The 18,750-nt window shown below is 40.2% G+C and overlaps 1 protein-coding gene across 3 annotated transcripts; it reads left to right on the forward strand.

Annotated features, from left to right (window-relative positions):
* The first annotated feature begins 1,825 nt into the window (after positions 1-1,825).
* STX16 (syntaxin 16) lies at positions 1,826-16,189 on the forward strand. Of its 3 annotated transcripts, XM_086474632.1 has the most exons (9): positions 1,826-1,960; positions 4,482-4,493; positions 6,836-6,943; positions 8,165-8,305; positions 8,858-9,020; positions 9,946-10,037; positions 11,166-11,309; positions 11,851-11,931; positions 14,197-16,189. In XM_086474632.1, the coding sequence occupies exons 1-9, from the start codon at positions 1,826-1,828 to the stop codon at positions 14,299-14,301; spliced, it is 981 nt and encodes a 326-aa protein (XP_086330758.1). In that variant the 3' UTR covers positions 14,302-16,189. The 3 variants fall into 3 exon arrangements, with proteins under 3 accessions (XP_086330758.1, XP_086330757.1, XP_086330759.1); XM_086474631.1 differs by lacking the exon at positions 4,482-4,493; XM_086474633.1 differs by lacking the exon at positions 1,826-1,960 and having other exon boundaries at positions 4,471-4,493.
* The last annotated feature ends 2,561 nt before the right edge of the window (positions 16,190-18,750 follow it).

The raw sequence follows: 18,750 nt of genomic DNA on the forward strand, positions 1-18,750 counted from the left end.
ACCGCCAACAGCAGGAGAAACTCCTCTTGACCTACAGCCACTGCAGCAGTGCCAAGAGAAGGCTGGAAGGTCATTAGCTGAAACTGTTCTCATAGAATAAAAAATTGTTACAGTAAATTAAAAATTAGCATGAAGAAATGAAGTACACACATATATTTTTAAAGCCTCTGTCAGGCAGCCAAAATGAAAACAGATTTCTCCAGACCATGAAAAATGAAACGCGTGCGTTAGTCCTTGTATGACTGGAGCTTATTTCCTTGCTAAATTCCAAGTTTTGGGTCTCTCCCGCTGAGGTAGAAGGGCTGCTCAAGAAAACTCCCCAAATGTCTTGTAACAGCAAAGGAATACTTTTTTCTATTTCTCACTGTACAAGTTTGCCCAGGTGGTTAGATAAAATGGGGTAACATTTCCAGAAAATGTGGTTGTGATTATAGTTACTGTTCCTACCATATGTGTAAATACTAGTTGGTCTTGGGAGGTTTTTTGAGAGTTTAAACTAGGGCGTCTCCTAACGACCAGCATGCAGCAGCTGCCCTGGTCTTGCCGGGCAGTGGCCGCTGCTGTTTTCACAACGGACATGTTGGACGTCCTTGGGGTGCGGGCACAAGGTGCAGACCTGGCATGGGGTGCACCGGAGGGAGCCCAATCCCCACCTCATGTTACATCAGCCCTGCGCGGGGTGAAGCCAGGTTGGCCTGACAGAGCAGCATGGAAAAAAATCATTTCAGGCCACCTTGTTAAAGAGCTTCTTTCAGAAAGTCAAACCAAATGTTGTCATTTTAAATGGCTTGTTCATTTTCAGGGAACATCCTGATTTTTGAATGGTCAGAGTCAGCAAAAAAAGCTGTGTGAGGTTTTTTTTGAAAACAGAAAAATCACGGAAAGCAAAGGAAAGGCCAGGCTGGATGGGGCTTTGAGCAACCTGGTCTAGTGGAAGGTGTCCCTGCCCGTGATGGGGGGGTTGGAACAAGATGATCTTTAAGGTTCATTCCAACCCAAACCATTCTATGGTTCATTCTATGATTCTATTAAATTGGGGGGAAGGTGTGGGGGGATTCAGAAGAAAAAAGTAAATGGGAAAAGAGAAACCACCAAACCAAAGGGATTATACCGCAGTATTTTACTTTGAACCACACTTGTGCCTTTTGAGGACGCTTCACAGCAGTGATAAGAAGCAAAGTAACTGAAAAAGCTATGGAAATGCTAGGGCTTCTTTGTACGAAGCCGTTTTGCCCAGTCTCCTCACCAGGGAAAGGCAAGGCTCCAGCCCAGCCGCCAGCGAGGGAGCCCAGGCACAGGTGTGGGGTCACGGAGGCTGCCATTTCTCACAGGCCCACACCTGGCTCTCGCTACGGGCAACCCACATAAGGCACTAACGCCCCCCGCACCCCTCTCCGCTGAGGCCAGGAGCGGCAGAGGGCTGGGGCTTCTCAGCCCTAAGGGGGTTTCGCAGCCGTTTGGGTTGCATGTGCGGTTTTGCTGCCCCTCCCGGCCCCGGGAGGGCCGGAACGTTGGTGCGGCGGCCGGCGGGCCCGGTCGGAGCGGAGCGGGGCGGCGGGCGGGGCGGAAGGCGCTGGGCGATGCACAACGCGGAAGTGAGCCGGGCCGTTGCTGGGGCTGCAGTCGGATCCGGGGGGGATGGATGGGCCCGGCGGCCGGGGGGGGCCGGCGCTGGGGGCCTCCGCCGGGGCCCTGTGAGCGGCCAGCGGGCGTCGCCGGGGGCGACCGCCGTCTCTGCCCGCGAGCCCCGGGCTGAGCCAGGGCCGAGGGCCCGGCAGCGAGGCGCTGAGCGGCCCCGGGGCAGGGGGCCCCGGGGCGGTAGGCCATGGCCACCCGGCGTCTAACGGACGCGTTCTTGTTGTTGCGGAACAACGCGGTGCAGAGCCGGCAGCTGCTGGCCGAGCAAGTGAGTAGTTACGGCTCCTCCAGCCCTCTGAGTTCACGTAGCATGGCTGCTGCGGTGAGTCTCCTCCCTTCATCCTACTGTACCTTGCTGCGCCGAGGGCTGCCAGGCAGCCGTGCCGTGTGCCCCGCTCCTCCCGTCTGGCCCTCCAGCCTCCCCCGATCCCCTCTCACCCGCCCCGGGTCTCCCTGGCTCCGTTTTTTTGAGCCCTCTCCTCAAACCCCCACCGTCCTCTGTACTTTTCCCCCCTCTGCCCCTCCCTCCCCACCTTGTTGATCCCGTTTTCCTACCACTTCACGTGAAATGAATAGAAGAGATCTCTTTGTGCTGATCACGTCTCTACTCACTTCATGAGTAATAAATACAGTTCTAAAAACTTCATGTTGGCATTGACATGAGGTTTTTCCCCGATTGTGCTTTTTGATGCCTCCTTTTCCCCAAAGAAAGAAATCCAAGTTGTTCGTCAAGCAGAACTCTTCTATTCACTTCACTGTGGGCACTGTTAAATACACTAGTGTAGATTATTCCCATTGTCTGAATTTTTCCGTAAATTGCTTTGATGTCTATTGCCCTTTTTTTATTCCTGCCCCCCAGTACAAATAATACTGAAAGTCATCTGTGAGAGAGGGGAGCGAGGATTCTAGTGTAAGTCCTCATTACAGAAACTTCAGAGAGCCTTTTGTTCAGAGGCAGTTTATGTGTCTTTTTCTAAGTTTTGAGCTAGTCAGGCTAATGGACTGCTTGGCAGCTGAGCTCTACTGAGGTTTTTACACTTTCTGTTCAAACTTATTTATAAGAGTCACCAGTAAATATCTGCTGGCAGTCTCCTCATTCTAAATGGCTTTGCATTAATGCATTTTTGTTAGGAAAAGCAGTACTTTGTGCTGCAAATCTTATTTCAGCCAATGAGTTGCTGTGAATGGGGTTTGTTCATTGTTAACCTGTGTCTAACAAGCTACGTATTAAATTGTGTGTGCAGAACAGGAAATGTAAATAGTAATGTGTATTACTCATGTTTAATTTGGCACTACATTTGGTTCTTGTTAACATGTTTTTTGTTAATATCAATATCACTTTTTTTAGATCCTTGGATGTTTTTATAATCTCACATAGAAAAGTTGGTGATAGTTTAAACCCACATACAGACTACTGAGCACTGAAACTACACTTTTACTCAGCAGTGAGTGTGATAACACTTAGCACTTGCATAAAATGTTTACAGTGATTGTTAACATTAATTGAAGCTATTTTCTAGGGTGCTCATTCACATGCAATCAAACCTAACAATGACTGGAAATTGTTGCTCTTGTGCAGTGGATGAAGTCAGTCAATGGCTCAGTCTTGATCCTGGTGGACAGTTGAGAGTTTCATAGTTACAACAAGCGTACTATTTTAGCAAGAAGTGTAAAGATGGTAGTGTGAGCTGTTGACTTTTTGTGTTTCGAAGGTGCCTATCGCTGTCAGAGTTGTGGCTGACTTCCTTTTCTTTTGGGTGGTATCCCCAGAGCAGAGTTGCTGCATGCCAGCAGGGCGGAGCTGCAAATTCTAGCTCATAGGACTTGTGAGTTCCTTTAGTTCACTCTCCAGGTTTCTCCTGAAGAAATCCTTTACTACAATAGCTCTCCATCAAAAATTGCATTCTGCCCTGGAAGATGCATTCTCATGTGGACAGTCAACCACTCCTTAAACTCTGATAACCTAAGTAGCATTCTTAACAGTATAGTCCTATTTCAAAAGCTTGGAATAGGATGAAAGAGAACATTAGTTGAAGCCTGCTGCTTTATTAAACCACAAGTATTTTTTCCTTGTTTTAGATCTTGCTTTATTAATCTTTCAGTGAACTATCCTATTGCTCACACGTACCCTCTACAGTACAAAGGCTGATGAATAGAGAAGGTGCAGACATGTTGTAGATACTAGCCTTTTGTATTTTTTCAGATGCATGCAGGATTTATACTACCTCAAACTAGAGCACAGTTGAAATGTGTACATAAGTGAGCATATACTCATTTGCTTTCGCTTTTTGTCTTTTGCTGTATGTTTTATCTTGTGATAACTGGGGTGTTTGTCAATAAGTGTCTTACAAAAGCTTGTATGTGCATCCTCCAATCATAATCAAACCTTCTAACTCACCAGTGGATGTTGAGTACTGCAGTCATTGCCATTGCTGTCTCACTTCAATACATTCTATTGCAGTTTTTCTGCCTGAAATTTAAATAACTAGAAACTTCACTGTGCAACTACTTTGGAAAAAAAAACAAAACAACAAAACGCCAAGCTCTTAACTTGACCTCTCATGTTCTTTCTGTTTACCAAGCAACTGAATTTTTTTTAAGAAAAGTTTAAGTCAGTATTTTGCTTGATGCACAAAAAGTACAGTATCGTGATGTATTTATTGAATAATCATGTTTGAAAAGCCAGTTTGATTTGTTCTTGGTAAACCATCATGCTTGAAAAATAAATTAGTGTTTTCTCAACTGACCATACCCTGTATCTGTCCTATGTCTCTTTTTTTTTCTCTTTTATCTTTCGCTGTCTCTAACTGGATGGGGCTGATGCGATCCACAAATCACTTCAGGAGCTGGATGAGGTATTGTTTTTCACACTTTATTCTGCCATGGAGCATCAAGCTAAAATGTTCCTTTCTTTATTCCGCTAGTTTATTATATAGGTTGAGGTGTCTCCGTGTCCGAGACAGTAGGAGGACAAGGCTGCATAGAGAAGACAAGCATTTTGTGATATAATGTCACGTTGTTAATAGATACGTGTTTAAATTAGTCTGACTTATTGTATGCGTGTGGGATATAGTGACTTTGTACAATGAAGCTGTTAACTATTTTGTTATGCATAAATTGTACAAACTTTGTTAGTCAGGGATTAAAAAAAAACAGCCCAGGCTTTCAGGAAAGAGTTGCTCAGAAAGGAAGAGGGATTGTTTTTTTAAAAGGGGATGGGAACCACAAAGGTTTTCAGAACTGATAAAGGAAAATGAGAAATCTGGGAGAAACTAGGAAGTGAGGTTTTGATATGAAGTCTTTCCCTGAGAACAAGCAGTGAAGTAGTTAGGTTGCTTCAGGTGGTATTATCAATGATGCCACCTCTTTCTGTCTCCAGTAAAGGAAGATTATTTTATCTCTGAAAGGACAAAGCCTGGTTCAACTGGCAACAAGATCTATATTTGTCTTCCAATTCCATCCATTCCCCTGCCTTCCTCTCAGAGGAGGAAGATGACTGGAAGCATCTGTGGCCCCAGTGCTAAATGTTGCTCTGTAGCCCTGCGTGCTGTCAGGTGTGTATCGTACTCAGCCTTAAATTGGAGAATCACAGACATGCTTGTTGGAAGGAACCTCTGGAGATGTAGTTCAGGCTCCTGCTCAAAACGGAACTATTGGTAATCTATACAGGGTCATCCATGACTTTCTTCAACCAAGCCTTGGAAAGCAAACCTCCAAGAACAGAGATACCGTGCTTTCCCTGGACAACCTCATCCAACACTGCATCGCTGTAGAAATAGGTTTCTTTGTACCTGGCACTGAGACTATTTACATAAGTTTCTAAACCCTACCAAGAAAAATCTTCTGATCTGTTTAAAGGTCTGTAGCACTAATACTGTCCTTAACAAATAATGGTTATTGAGTGTGAACAGCACATTTTACTGGTCATGATACCAAAGCAGATAAATAAATCTGTACGTGTATGTTCAAGACCAGACCATGGCATTGGTGTCTGCCAAACTGGGCTTTAAAAAAACCCAAACAAATAAAACCAAAACAAACACCCTGCACATTATGTTGTCCTTTGTAGTTGTCCTATTTTAGGCTTTCATGAAGTTGAAGTTATTCAACCTGCATCCAAAAGCATTATTTGAAAAATAAGAGTCAGATAGATTTGTCACAGGCATTCTATGACGCTAAAAATACTTTTAACTAGTTACGTGGGGTTTTTCCTATAACATTTTAATGCTTCAAACTACAAATTGGATTGTATTACCAAAAATAGTCTCCAAAAAGTATATCGTACCCTTCTGCAACTATGACTCTGCTGCTGTACATCAGTGTGCATCAGTCTCCTATAATATAAACCCCTGATTTGTTGCACCTGAGCTATTCACATTATGACACTTAATTGTGATAAAGGGTTTCTTTTACTCCTTCCCTATCTCCAGCCATCCTGTGGATCTGTGGAAAGCTGTGTATAAGCTGGCTGGCACGTTGTCTTATTTACTCTCTGACAATTTCTGGAATTTTCTGGATAATTATTTCACCCATTTTCCTGCAAGTTTCTTTGCCTCAGACCACATAGCTGAAGCAGCAAGCATGTATCATTGTGATATAGGGAAGTGTGGACTGGTCACTGCCTTGGCTGTTTTTGTTTAGCACTTTTTAATTTCCGTTAAATAAGTAATTTAAGAATTTTAGTTGCATGTTAGTTGGCAAGTGTTTGTTCTTCAGCTGCCTGGTAGGTGAGTCTCTGCCTAAATACAATGTTGTTTGAGAACAATCATGGGATACTGTTTTTATTTCTTGGAGATAAAAGAAACATTTTTGTTTGGAGATTTTCCCAAATGAGATTTTCAGAGTTGCCCAATGTAGGCCATGCTGTACCACTGATTAGGGATCCCTTGGCTAGTATGAAATGTACCAACATTGGAACTACTTGAATTCTCACTGCAATACTGTATTTTCTCCTTGAAAATCTGCTAAGAATTTATTCTGAGAATGATTTTCATATTTCAGATCCTGTGGGAGGATGTAGGTCATTAGCATATAGGGACAAACCAGGAGACGTGGATCTTGATCATACCTGTATCATTTGCAAACACATTTTTTAGGTTAATTTTTGTGGGAAGGCATACATGCACTTATTTTTCCTAATGCTCAAGGATTTGGAGCTGAGTAAAATTAATTTGCTGTATTTTCTTACCTTCTGTAGCTTGCTGATGATCGCATGGCACTGGTATCTGGAATAAGTTTAGATCCCGAAGCAGCAATTGGAGTAACAAAACGCTTACCTCCGAAATGGGTTGATGGAGCAGACGAAGTAAGTTGTGTGCCAAATCCAACACAGAGTTTTTCTTCTCATGTAGGGATTTATTAGTGTTGTCAGTTACGGTCTCAATGCTGTAAGTTTTATGATAGGAGTAGCTTTAGAAAAAAGATTAAAATAAGTGTGTTTTCTGAATTGACACCCTTGTTTAGAGGAGAATATCTGGCAGCTGTAACTTACTGTCTTGAAGGATATATTTCAAGTGAAATAAAAGGGGATTATCTAGGGCCAGAAATTCCAGAAGATTGTGTTTGCATCATCAGTGGGAGCCCAGTATTAACAGTACACTGGGACCATTAGGATGGACATATGCTATAGCTGACTGTTTAGACTTGAGACTGCAGGAAGGTCCTAAAGCTCTTAGCAAAGCAAAATTGTTCTCAGTTTGAAACCTAGAAGGAAGGGTACAAAAAAATTAGCACTTCCAGTAGACTTTTTGTTTGAACCTGTTGAAAGGTCCAATTGAGTAAACCCTAAAATGGTGAAGATTAGCAGTTTACTATTTGAAAATAAAAAGTGTTAATGTCTTCTAGCAGGAGAATTTTTCCTGCCTGTGCTGTACAGATGCCTTGCAAGTTATGGAAATATTTGGACAAGTGAGAGGGAGTGATTCTGGAGGCATCCAGTTAAAAAGCTTTTCCAGTATTTGGAGTGTGAAGCCATTCTTGACTTCCAGAAAATCCTTTTAAAGTGTACTTTCAGAGCAGATGTTGGCTTGTCAGTTTGTGTGTACAGAACCCATTGTGCAGAAGGGCGATCAGTTTCCTTTTTACTACGGTAATAATTATCGTTACAGTTTTATTTTTAGTGGCTTGTTTGAAAGCATGTCATTTAACTTCTACTGTAAAGTTCAGGCTAGTCAATGCTTGACAGAGTTGAAGGTGTGACCTGAATTTTCATTTATATTTTTGGAAGTTGGTTAAACCTTCTTACTATGATATTAATTATATAATGGAAAAAATATTATTCCAACCTAATGAAGCATATTTGAAAAGAGCAGTCTTGCCTAAGATGAACAAGAACAGGTTTAAAAAGCAGCAAACTCAAGTATATGAGAGTTCATCTTAGCTTTTTGTGGTTCTTTTTTTAATGATCTTTGGTCTGCTTTTATGTTACATAGATTTTTTCAATTGTTTTTGTTTAGCATTTGTCAGAACCTTTTCCTCTGAAATGTTAGTCACGTCCCGTTCGTCATTGTTGGGGTTTCTGTTTTAGATTCAGTATGACATCACCAGGGTTAAACAGAAGATGAAAGAATTAGCCAGTCTTCATGATAAACATCTAAACAGACCAACACTGGATGACAGCAGTGAAGAAGAACGAGCAATAGAAATAACAACCCAAGAGATCACACAGGTACAGACTGCTTTCAATTCTAAACCTACAATTTGGCGTATCTATAATGCATCATGATGAGGCAGTGGTTTCCTTTAGTACTGAGTACAGCAGAAATGCTTTACTCAGAGTGAGCCAGAAGTTGTGGGCTCTGTGCTTGGTACTGCACTCCCTGTCTTGGTGAACCTCTCAACGAGTCACTTAACCTCCCTGTTCTTTTACTTACCTGTTTGGTTTTCTACTTGGAATAGGACTGGGAAATTTAATCAAATCACATTGACCGATATCTCAGAGAAATACATGTATGTGTATATTCTAAGGCTTCTGGTACAAGCAGTTATAATGAAGCAAATGTCTTTGGTCAGAAGTAGTTGTGCTGCCCTGTTAGCTTTAAGTTGTTTGTTCATCTATGTTCTGTGTTTCCATATCTTTTTAAACATTGCACTGGGCAATAGGAAATTAACTTTAAAAATCTAGAAATCAAAATATTAGTCTTCCATTTGGAACTTCTGCAATGTGATATGTAAAGTGTGTGTTGCTCTATGTTTTTTACTAATGGAATTGTTTTCTCAGTTATTTCACAGATGTCAGAGAGCAGTCCAGGTCTTGCAGAGCAGGTCACGTAGTTGTACAGAACAAGAAGCACGTGTTCTCAGGAATGTAGTGTCTTCCTTAGCACAGTCCCTTCAGGACCTATCCACCAACTTTAGGCATGCACAGTCTGACTATCTCAAACGTAAGCATAAGAGATACAGTAATACATGGGCACCTTCTGTGGAAACCTCTAATTAAGGTGTGCTTATTTTCTTGGTTGGGAAAACTGAAGCACAGAAGGGTTAAGTGATGCACACAGGAATACCAGAAGTATATTAGAGTGGAAGTTAGAATTTGGGAGTTTCTAGTTCACAGCCCATGTTTAAACTGCTTTATTCTACCTCTCTTTCATATTGCTAAAGAAATTTCATGGTTAAGTATATCAACAAAACCAGTGTATTTCATCCATTTACATTTTTAATGCATCATTGCTTCTCAAATTATGGTCAACAAAGCTACTTCTGTTACACTGGTGAAGCAGACATTGGCCTTCAGACATGATACCTGCTGTTGATTAGTAGCTTGTGATAGATAAAACTTAAAGTAGTCTGTGATAAGTTAAAACTCTGTATCCATAAACAGAAGTGGAATATCCTTTGTTTAAAACTCTAAAATTGTGTGCAATTAGCTAAGTAAGTGCTTTAATCTTGGAAGAAACCCACAAAAACTTGATTTTCAAATTTAATACTGATAGAGTATTTCTTCCTCCCATGGTATAAATGGCACAGGTGGAACTTAAGACCACAATTCAGACAAGGGATATAAGAGAATTTGTTAGAAAATAGCCTAGAGTGTTCACACTTTAAGGCTCTTAATTTTTTTAACTTCACGGAACATAATGACTTAAAATCACTGATTTAATCAGAGTCTTACAAATCTGGTTGTATTTGTTATGCTTTATTAAATAGTAATCCTGTGTGACAGTTAAAATTGAGATACTGCTATTTATGTCATTTATTAGCCAAATTTTCTTTCTTGTGCTCTTCTATCTGATGCTGCAGACCGTGCACTTACTCTGATTTTAGTGTGCATAAATACTATGCTTAAACGTAGTTTGTCTTTTACAGGCATGAAGAATAGAGAAGAAAGATCCAAACACTTCTTTGACACCTCAGTCCCACTGATGGATGATGGGGAGGATGATACACTTTATGATAGAGTAAGTTAAGATACTACACAATGTGAAGGAACTTTCCAATGTACCTTTATAGGATGAAAATACCAAAACAAAATGCCACGAGCAACAAGCTACATGGGAGTTCTATTTCTGCAGATTTATGTCATGCATTTTCCTAATTAGTGTTACTGTTGTGATGTTAAGGTGATTGTACTATCAGCCTCAGTGTTGTGTAAGGAAACTCGGTTTGTCTACTGAATATTCCTTACGTGACTGACAGGGCCTAGAAGGTCTGTAAATACAGTGCTGTCCTTTGTCATACATCCTTTCTGGGCAGATGCAACAGTAATTGTTGGAAAACAAGTTTGGGTGGAATGTGGCTCGCTATAAAGTGAACTTTAAAGCGTAATTGAAGATTTTCAATATTACGAATTGTTGCAGATAATGGTGTAATGATTTGTTTCTGCGCAGTTAAGTTCTGTTGTAGAGATGTGCCAGACCCACTCCTGTGTTTTACTTTGGCGTGGAGTTTGGGAATACTGCATTTCTAAGCAATGATGGGATCTGTTCTATTGTGTCTTACCTAACAGTCCCACAGGATACTCTTAACTGTAATGCTTAATGTTTAACTGAAAACTCACTGGCAAAGTCAAGGCAGTTTTTCAGCTAATCTTGTGTATAAGAGGTTTTTATCTCTAAGGGTGATGGGGAAAGGATAGTGTTCAGTTATGAATGGCCTTGGGAGACTCAGAGTAAGGTCTCTCTAGTTTATAAAAAAAAAAAATCAGAATTGCTGCTGTGTCTTCTCACGTTGGCATTACAGGACTTTCTGTGACGCTGATCAATCAGTAGATATTCCATAGCTACTAGACACTTGCATGTATTGGCTTTGTACACCAATAAAAACGTTGGTTTAGGACAGCTCTTATTTTAAAACATTGTTTGTTGGGCAGGATGCAAGACTTAGATTTTTTCCTTGCGCAAACTATAAATAGCTGTCCAATTTAGTGACCTTGAAACTGGTTTTAAAATACAATAATTTTTCTTTCTTAGATACTTGTCTGATAAGGACATTTGGAAAGGAGTGTTGTGTTATCATAATTCTTATAATTATTTTTCATGTTTTCATGCTGTTAATATTATTTCAACATCCAAGTCTTATTTCAACAGGGTTTTACAGATGACCAGCTAGCATTGGTGGAGCAAAACACATTAATGGTGGAAGAGCGGGAACGAGAAATCCGTCAAATCGTACAATCAATCTCCGATCTCAATGAAATATTCAGGGACCTGGGAGCAATGATAGTGGAACAGGTACATTGACATCACAGTGTTAGTAAGAAATAAGAGATTCCGGGTAGTGTTAAGGCATTCAGACTCTTCCTGTTGTAGCATCCTGTTTTCGTGTGCTTCTTGCTTTTCTGAACTTACCTCTTCAGGCTAAGGTTTCCTCTGCTTGACACCTGCCAGAAGATGAGTTAGTGAAAATAAAGAAAGAAAAATTAAGCTGGTTATGGTGTTACACTGAAAAAAGCAGAGGATGCCAAAGTTCTGTTGGTTATTTCTCCGAGAGACTCAGTTTAGGTTAAATATGTTGGCCAAAAGCCCCTGAACTGGAAGTAAGGCTATAATTAAGGGATGTGATGTGAGATGGTGACAGAGCTGCCAGTTAGGCGTTGAGCAAGAAGGTCTTTTAATGAAGTCCCAACTAGTTCTGCAAAAGTTCATAGTTTACATAGTTCATTAGCTGTTTGCTGTAAGCGGTGTTAATTGCTCTGCTGCTCATAATAATAATAATTGCTTTATGAAGTTCATTTAGGTTCAATTTGGTGCTTGTTCTCTCCATTTTATTTAGGGAACCGTTCTAGATAGAATTGACTACAATGTCGAACAGTCATGTATGAAAACTGAAGAGGGTCTAAAACAACTACACAAGGTAAGCTGATGGAATACTTAAGCTGCTTTGCATATCTAATAATCTTTTATAATTTAATAGCCATTAAGTTATCAGTCATTTTTCAGTTGGACATCGTCCTGTTTAGAAGTGATTGCTGTGCAGTATAAAAAGCCGAACTGTCCTGTGGTAGGAACGTGCCAGGTAACTCCAGTTAATGTCGTGCTTGGTGCCCGATGTTAATTTCTTAAACGACTTTCCAGGCATCCAAGCAATGTGCTTTGATCTTTATACTGCTGACCCGGTGGGACCTATCCGCAGTTCCTTTTCTGTTTGGAGAGCCCAGCACTTGTGAAATAGGACTGGTTCTGGGTACCTCGCTAGAGATTGCACTCCCTTGATATAGCCTGGTTCAAAAACGTTATCTCAATAGTGTCAGCGGCAAGAATGATTTTTAATGTTTTCTCTTACTGTCTGATGCTTTTTAGACCTTAGGTCCAACCTTATGCTTTTAATCTGAAGCTTTTACGATGAAGATCTGAAAGGTTTGAATTGGCAGCAGAACACAAGAGTTTTGTGGTTGTTTTGTTTTGTTGGCTTTTCTGTTTTGTTTTGATTTTAAGCTAAGTTCTGACTTGTCAGCTCAGTTCAGTCCTTCCATTGCTGGAAATAAAGTACAATAAGAGGCTTTTGCATAAATCTCTCAAGTAAAACATTCTGGTTTGGAAATGCCGACATCTTATTACTACACACTGAACTTCTTCATATTATGGTAGACTGCTAAAATATGGACAGCAAAAAAGTGCCATTTGAGGAAAAGCAAAACATTTTTTTAATAAGTGAATTTTTTTATTTTACTCCAATAAAAGTAAATTGGAGGTCACTAAAATAAGGCATTGACCATTGGTGAACCAAGGCTTCAAGTAAATGCAAGCAATTTGCACAAACTGAACTGGAAATAAGTGAATTGGTTGGAATCAATGCTATTTCTAGTCTAGTGGTAGTTAATGAATTGTCAGCAAACCCCAGTTTGGATCACTGACTATAGAGTATGGATTTTTGGTGCAATGTATACCTGTTTTCAGTACAGCATAGGAATATTTTCACCTATCATGGAAGAGATCTGAATAGTAATACCGAACCCGGATACCTTGCTGTCTCTAATACTGTTGGTAGCTTTATTCTGATTTAATATCTAAAATTTAACTTTCTTTTCTGTTTTAATTGGCATAATTATGACAAACTACTGAGACGGCACTTTCACAGAAATTGCATTAATTCACTGCAGAAGCCTGGTGATATGAATCACTTCTTACCAATTCTGGCTTCACATGAAAATTGGAATCGGTTGTGATACTTTGTCAGGCTTTGATACTTAAAGCCTAATTAAGTAAATAATCACAGTGGTTGCATGTTATGTAAGTTTCGGGTCAAAAACTCCTCTTTAGCAGATCTGATAATAAATAATTACTTTCCAGGGACTATAAAGAAGAATTAATATCTTTTGGGCTTTAAATTTTGAAGGCTTGTTCATTTGAAAAGAATTACATGCACATTTTGTTTTGTTTAGATTCTCTTTGCAGACTTTCCTTTGGCTTTTGGAGAGTTTTCTCCACATTGCTTCCTTTTAGTTCCCCTGGAACAAAGAGGAAAGGGATGAGAAAATGTGGTTAGAAGAAGAAACGAAGCAGAAAACTGAGAACCAAATCAAAAAGAAAGCTTTCAGTTCGAATTGAAAGTAAATGAAAGTGCGCAGTTGAATTGGGTACAACAAAAATGCCTATTAAAGAAATGAAGTTTTGTTGCAAATTTTAGTGTCCTTCAAATGTGATACAGGAATTTTACATCAGCAAAATGACTTTAACGTTTTGCCAACTTTTACTGTTCAGGCTTCCACATACCCAGTTGCCTGATCTTGTTTCCACGGTCTTCATAGCTAAGTGTTCTTCCAAATGCAGTATCCTTCTTCTGTGTAGCTCGTGTGTCCTGTGGAGGCATAAGGCCCTCTCAGGGTCTGCTGAAGAGAAGTCATAGTAAGGTTGCTTGGCTGACGTGAGGATGCGTTCTTCTTCCTGGAGTCTGCTGGTTAACACAGACAGATGGGACTCCAGTGCACGCTTACCTTCACTGAAGGCTGGGGTGCCAACCAGAGTTACTTTGTGGGAGCTGCTTGCAATATACAATGAAATGCCAGGTTACCAAAGAACCAATCTGAGATACCTGTACTTTGCTTATACTAAACCAGAGTCTGTACTTCGTAGCTTTGCAGAAATCTAAGTATTAACTCTTTCTTTTCTGTTTCTATAGGCAGAGCAATATCAAAAGAAGAATCGGAAGATGCTTGTTATTTTAATTTTGTTTGTATTAGTAATTGTCCTTATTGTTGTTCTTATTGGTGTAAAGTCACACTAGGTTTCACTTCATTTTCTGATTTTTGGAGTTTATGTGAACTTTTTTCCCAATGTGAATGGATGGACCTGCACTCCAGAAAGCTGCATTTGAATGTATAAGCCCTTGTGGTGCGAAGTCTGTGCGATGTTTCTGTGGAATTCTTCAAAGTACAAGTTTGGTGATCTGTGAGGTGTTTGTAAGGATTGTATGGAAAATGTCAGGAAACTTGATGCTCCCACACAAATAATTTGGCACTCTATGCAGAGGTATTTGGAAACAGAGTACTTAAAAATAATGACAAAATTGAAGTTTACCAGTGAGTACAGTAATTAGTGTGTTAACTGTGAACAAAAATGTATTGTCTTCTGTATTATGTCACAGTTGTTACAGGCTTCAAATTTAAACCACGTTACTGAGTCATGGGACTGGATAACAAAAATTGATCTAGATGTAAAATATGTTCAGGCACAAAAATGTTTGACTTCATCCCCTTTCTTCCAGACTCAAAAACTCCAAATAACTGGATAGACCACTAAAAACCAAAGCTTTTAGCAACCAGAACATAATCCAGCCCCTGTGATCTTAATTTAGATACTGCACCATTACTAAGAATCAGAGTAGTTCTTGATCTTGTAAATAACAAGATTTAATCACTGGCATAATTTAACACATTTAGTTAATTAAAAAATTTTCTGAGCTTGAGTAATCATGGGAATATTTTTTCTCACCAGACTGATCATATATATTTTTTCATGTACAGTCTCTTTACTTTAAAGTACAGACATTACATTAAAGCAGAGGCGAAGTTAAACCTAAAAAACAGAGATTCTCCCTTTGGCTTTCTACTCCATCTGACCTACTATAGTGGGTCTCAGACGTTTCATACCTTAGTTGTTGTATACGCTGTGTATTTTGCAGCGCATCTGTCCATACGTGTTACATTCTTGGTTCAAGTGACTTCAGTACACATGACATCCATTTTCCCTGACGGAAGATTATTTCTTTCAAATGCCTGCCTGGAAGAGGATGTGTTCATGGTCTTTTACTGACCATGAGAGATGTTGTGATGCAAGTGACGTGTTACTGAGCCTTCAGTAGAGAATTTCGAGGGGTGGTCACTTTTTTTTTTTCAGTGGAAAACTTTGCTGTAGGCCCTAAAGGAGAAATTAGGGCAACATCTAAGTAATCAAATACTCATTATTTAATTCAGGCCTGAAGTGGTGTGCAATTGTAGAGGCCTTGCCTTAATATTTTTAATATGGCTATTCTGTAGGGGTTTTTTTCCCCAAAGGGACTGTAACTTCCTTCATTTTCTGACTGATACAGTGCTCCCCATGAACTTGCAGGGATGCTCTGCTCAAAACCCCTGAAGTGCAGTTTCATACTATGATATTAGTGTGGCCTATGTTGCCTGCCTTGAGTTTATCTTCACTATGTACGAAGGAGGGCTTAAGATGTGGCTTTAAACTGACTTAGTGCAGGAATGGAACTGAAAGCAAAGACTACAACGATGTGAAAGCCTTGGCTTTTTGCATGGCTTATTGTGAAGAGCTTTGTACCACTCGTTACCTCTAGACAAAGGGGATGTTGAACTTCCATAACTGCCAGTTCAAACCCTTGATTAAATTCATAAACTAAATTGGTAAAAGAAAGAATGATGCTCCTAGTTGGGTGTGCAGCTCCCCTGTTCTGGTAATAGATCTTTTCAATGATCGTGAGTAAAACTACTGTCTCCCTAGTGTGCTGTCTACATCGGTTGGTGTGAAGCAGCATATTGCTATAATTTAATATACTGTATTTGCAACTTTCTAACATGAGATCGTGTTATTTATTTCTGTCTTGACTGGTGCTTTTGACATTTTATCATGGCTAATGAATTCAGAGAGGTAATAAAATACTTCCAACCTAATTGGGCAATTATTTGGTTTTTTTAAAAGTATAAATTGAAACATACTTGTGTGATGTTGATGCGTCTCTATATTCTTTGTAATTAAATGGAAGCAGCAGTGACATGAAATATCTTTGGGAAGAAAATACGTAACTTTCCATAGCACAATATAACTTGCACAGTCAGTAGTTATTTCCCATGAGTTATGCCCATGGTAGCTTAACTCCACTGAAGTAACTGGCTACGTATTTTCTGTCCAAATTCTGTAAAAAGAAATGCATTTTAATATGCATCGGACAAGAGGTTAAACTCAGATGTCAGCTGTCCAGTGTAACTTGAGCTGGAATTTATTGAAGGTGATTCTGTTGAGGAGAGAAAAAAACAGCAGGCTTTTACATCATTGCAGGTGTCTAAATAACTAATGAGCAGGTAAAGCAAACCCTTATGCTGTGCTTTGTGGGAGTATCTCCACAGGGCACGTTGCAGAGCGGTACTGTCTGTGCCACTGGCCCAAAAGAAGCCACCGCAGCTGAGGAGTAGCTTGGCTTTGACAGTGGCTGCTGCCCACTCAGGTGTTAAAGGAGCACAGGCTGCCTGAACCTCCCGGCTGTGCTTCGGTCCAGCCCCGTCATCATCTGTGTGCGCTGCAGCGGAGAAAGCTGGTACTCTGCAGATTGTGGCCTCCTCATGGCTGCTGGATTCTTCTTGGCTTGTATGGAAGCTCTGTTTCCTTACAAAGGAACAGAACAGCATCGCTAGAGCATCTCACGAGAATCTCTGGCTCCTCACCTGGTGGGAATGAGCTGTAAAGCTGTGGCTGGTACAGAATTTCTCCATTAAAACGCACGCAAGGGTGCAAAAATGAGCTGCTACTCTTGTTAACAGAAGCTAATTCTAGTGATATGTGAAAATGACAGTATTAAAAGCACTGTAATAGCAAATCTATTTCTACTGCAAGCCTTTAGAAACTGGAAAGTAAAATGGAAGAATTAGTTTCTTGCTTGGTGATTTTGGGAATGTGCTAAAAGTTCGAATGACTATAATTGATGCAGTGTTCATGGAGGCTGCCTAGATTGTATTGATTTAAGGTTTGCTTTTGTGAAACGCTTATCACAACGCAAAGGAGTCTTATCTCCCTTGCAGAAATCCTTGGAAACCTTGCTTGCGGTACAGCTTTGCAGAGTTCTTGGGTAAGTGACAATGAAACTGATTTTGTTGGGGGAAAAAAAAAAAAGTATATTTACTATCTCAAAACAAAACAACCCCACCCAAAGCAAACTCCAAACCCAACAGCCTTCCTAGATAAAATTCATTCAAACAGGGAATCCATTATGATTTTGTATATTAATTATGATGGATTATGTAAGATTATGTTTTAGTGGCTTAATTCCATAAGTACTTGTAGAGGATCAATAATTGGAGTGGCCATGGAAGATGGTCCGTGCTGCAGCTTCCACTGGGGCTCATATGAGTGGAAATGTTTGCAGCTACTGTTAGTGGAACATAGGTAAGAAGTTTCTGTCCTGTAGATGGAACTGGTTTTCTCACTTGTTTTATTACCTTGGCACGGACCCTCCTCTGCTGTCGGTGACTTTGAGGGTTAGGTGAGTATTTCCTACTGCTTTGTTGACCTTTCAGATACTGGGGATTCAGGGACAGCACTGTATTGATCCTCTTGCAGCAGCAGGAGTAGCAGAATTTGTACTTGATGACTAGGAACTTACTGCCTGGTAGAGTCTTTGGAATGTCTCAGTCCTGCAAGAATTGCTGTGTGTTACTGTCTTCCCTATCTCTTGCCCTGTCCTTATGGATTGGAATACTAGTGAACCCCTAAACAGTTTATGTGTTGTGGCTCAGTAAGGAGACTCACAGAAGCTGGAGCTGCAGCTTGCTTACTGAGTTACCCCATCCAGGCTGTGAGGGTGCAAGACTGACCCCTGCAACAGATTTTCCTAGATCTTTTATTCAGGGTATTTTTAAATGTGTTGGGCAATAAAGTTTCCATAATGTCCCTTCAGAGACCAAGTAAGATCTTATGCTAAGGAAGTTTTTTCTGGAATTCAGCCTAGTATTTTTTTTCTTGTTAGATGTATTTCCATTACATGCATCAGCAGTCAATTTTCCAGTGGAAGTGCACTCCCCTTTCTGATGTTTAGACTTACCTAGCCTTCCTAGCTGCAGATTAACAAGTATCGATTCCCTACTGACCTAACATTAATAGGAGGTGATTGGCAAATATAAAAAGATTAGGCTAAAGACCCTATTATATTTTTTAAAAAAATAAAAAAAATAACTTTTCTATTAAAACTGGCATTTGGAAAACATTGTTTCTGTTTAGTGAATCCCCGTCCTGTACCTCAGAGCCTATTTTGGCTTTTTCCGTGGTTTCTGGAATATTTTTAGATGTACATTTTGTCCTATACTTCATGAGAAAAAGAGGAATTCAGCTTTTTCCATTTTTATCCCTATGTAACTTCACACTTTCAAAATTAAGCATTTCCACCCTAAAATGGCGTTACGAAGGGGAAATACGGACTTCAGCTCGATACAGTCGCATGTCAGCCGCACACGGCGGTAGCTGC

The sequence above is a fragment of the Leptosomus discolor genome, chromosome 17 (assembly GCF_034619465.1).
Source record: "Leptosomus discolor isolate bLepDis1 chromosome 17, bLepDis1.hap2, whole genome shotgun sequence".
NCBI lineage: Eukaryota > Metazoa > Chordata > Aves > Leptosomiformes > Leptosomidae > Leptosomus > Leptosomus discolor.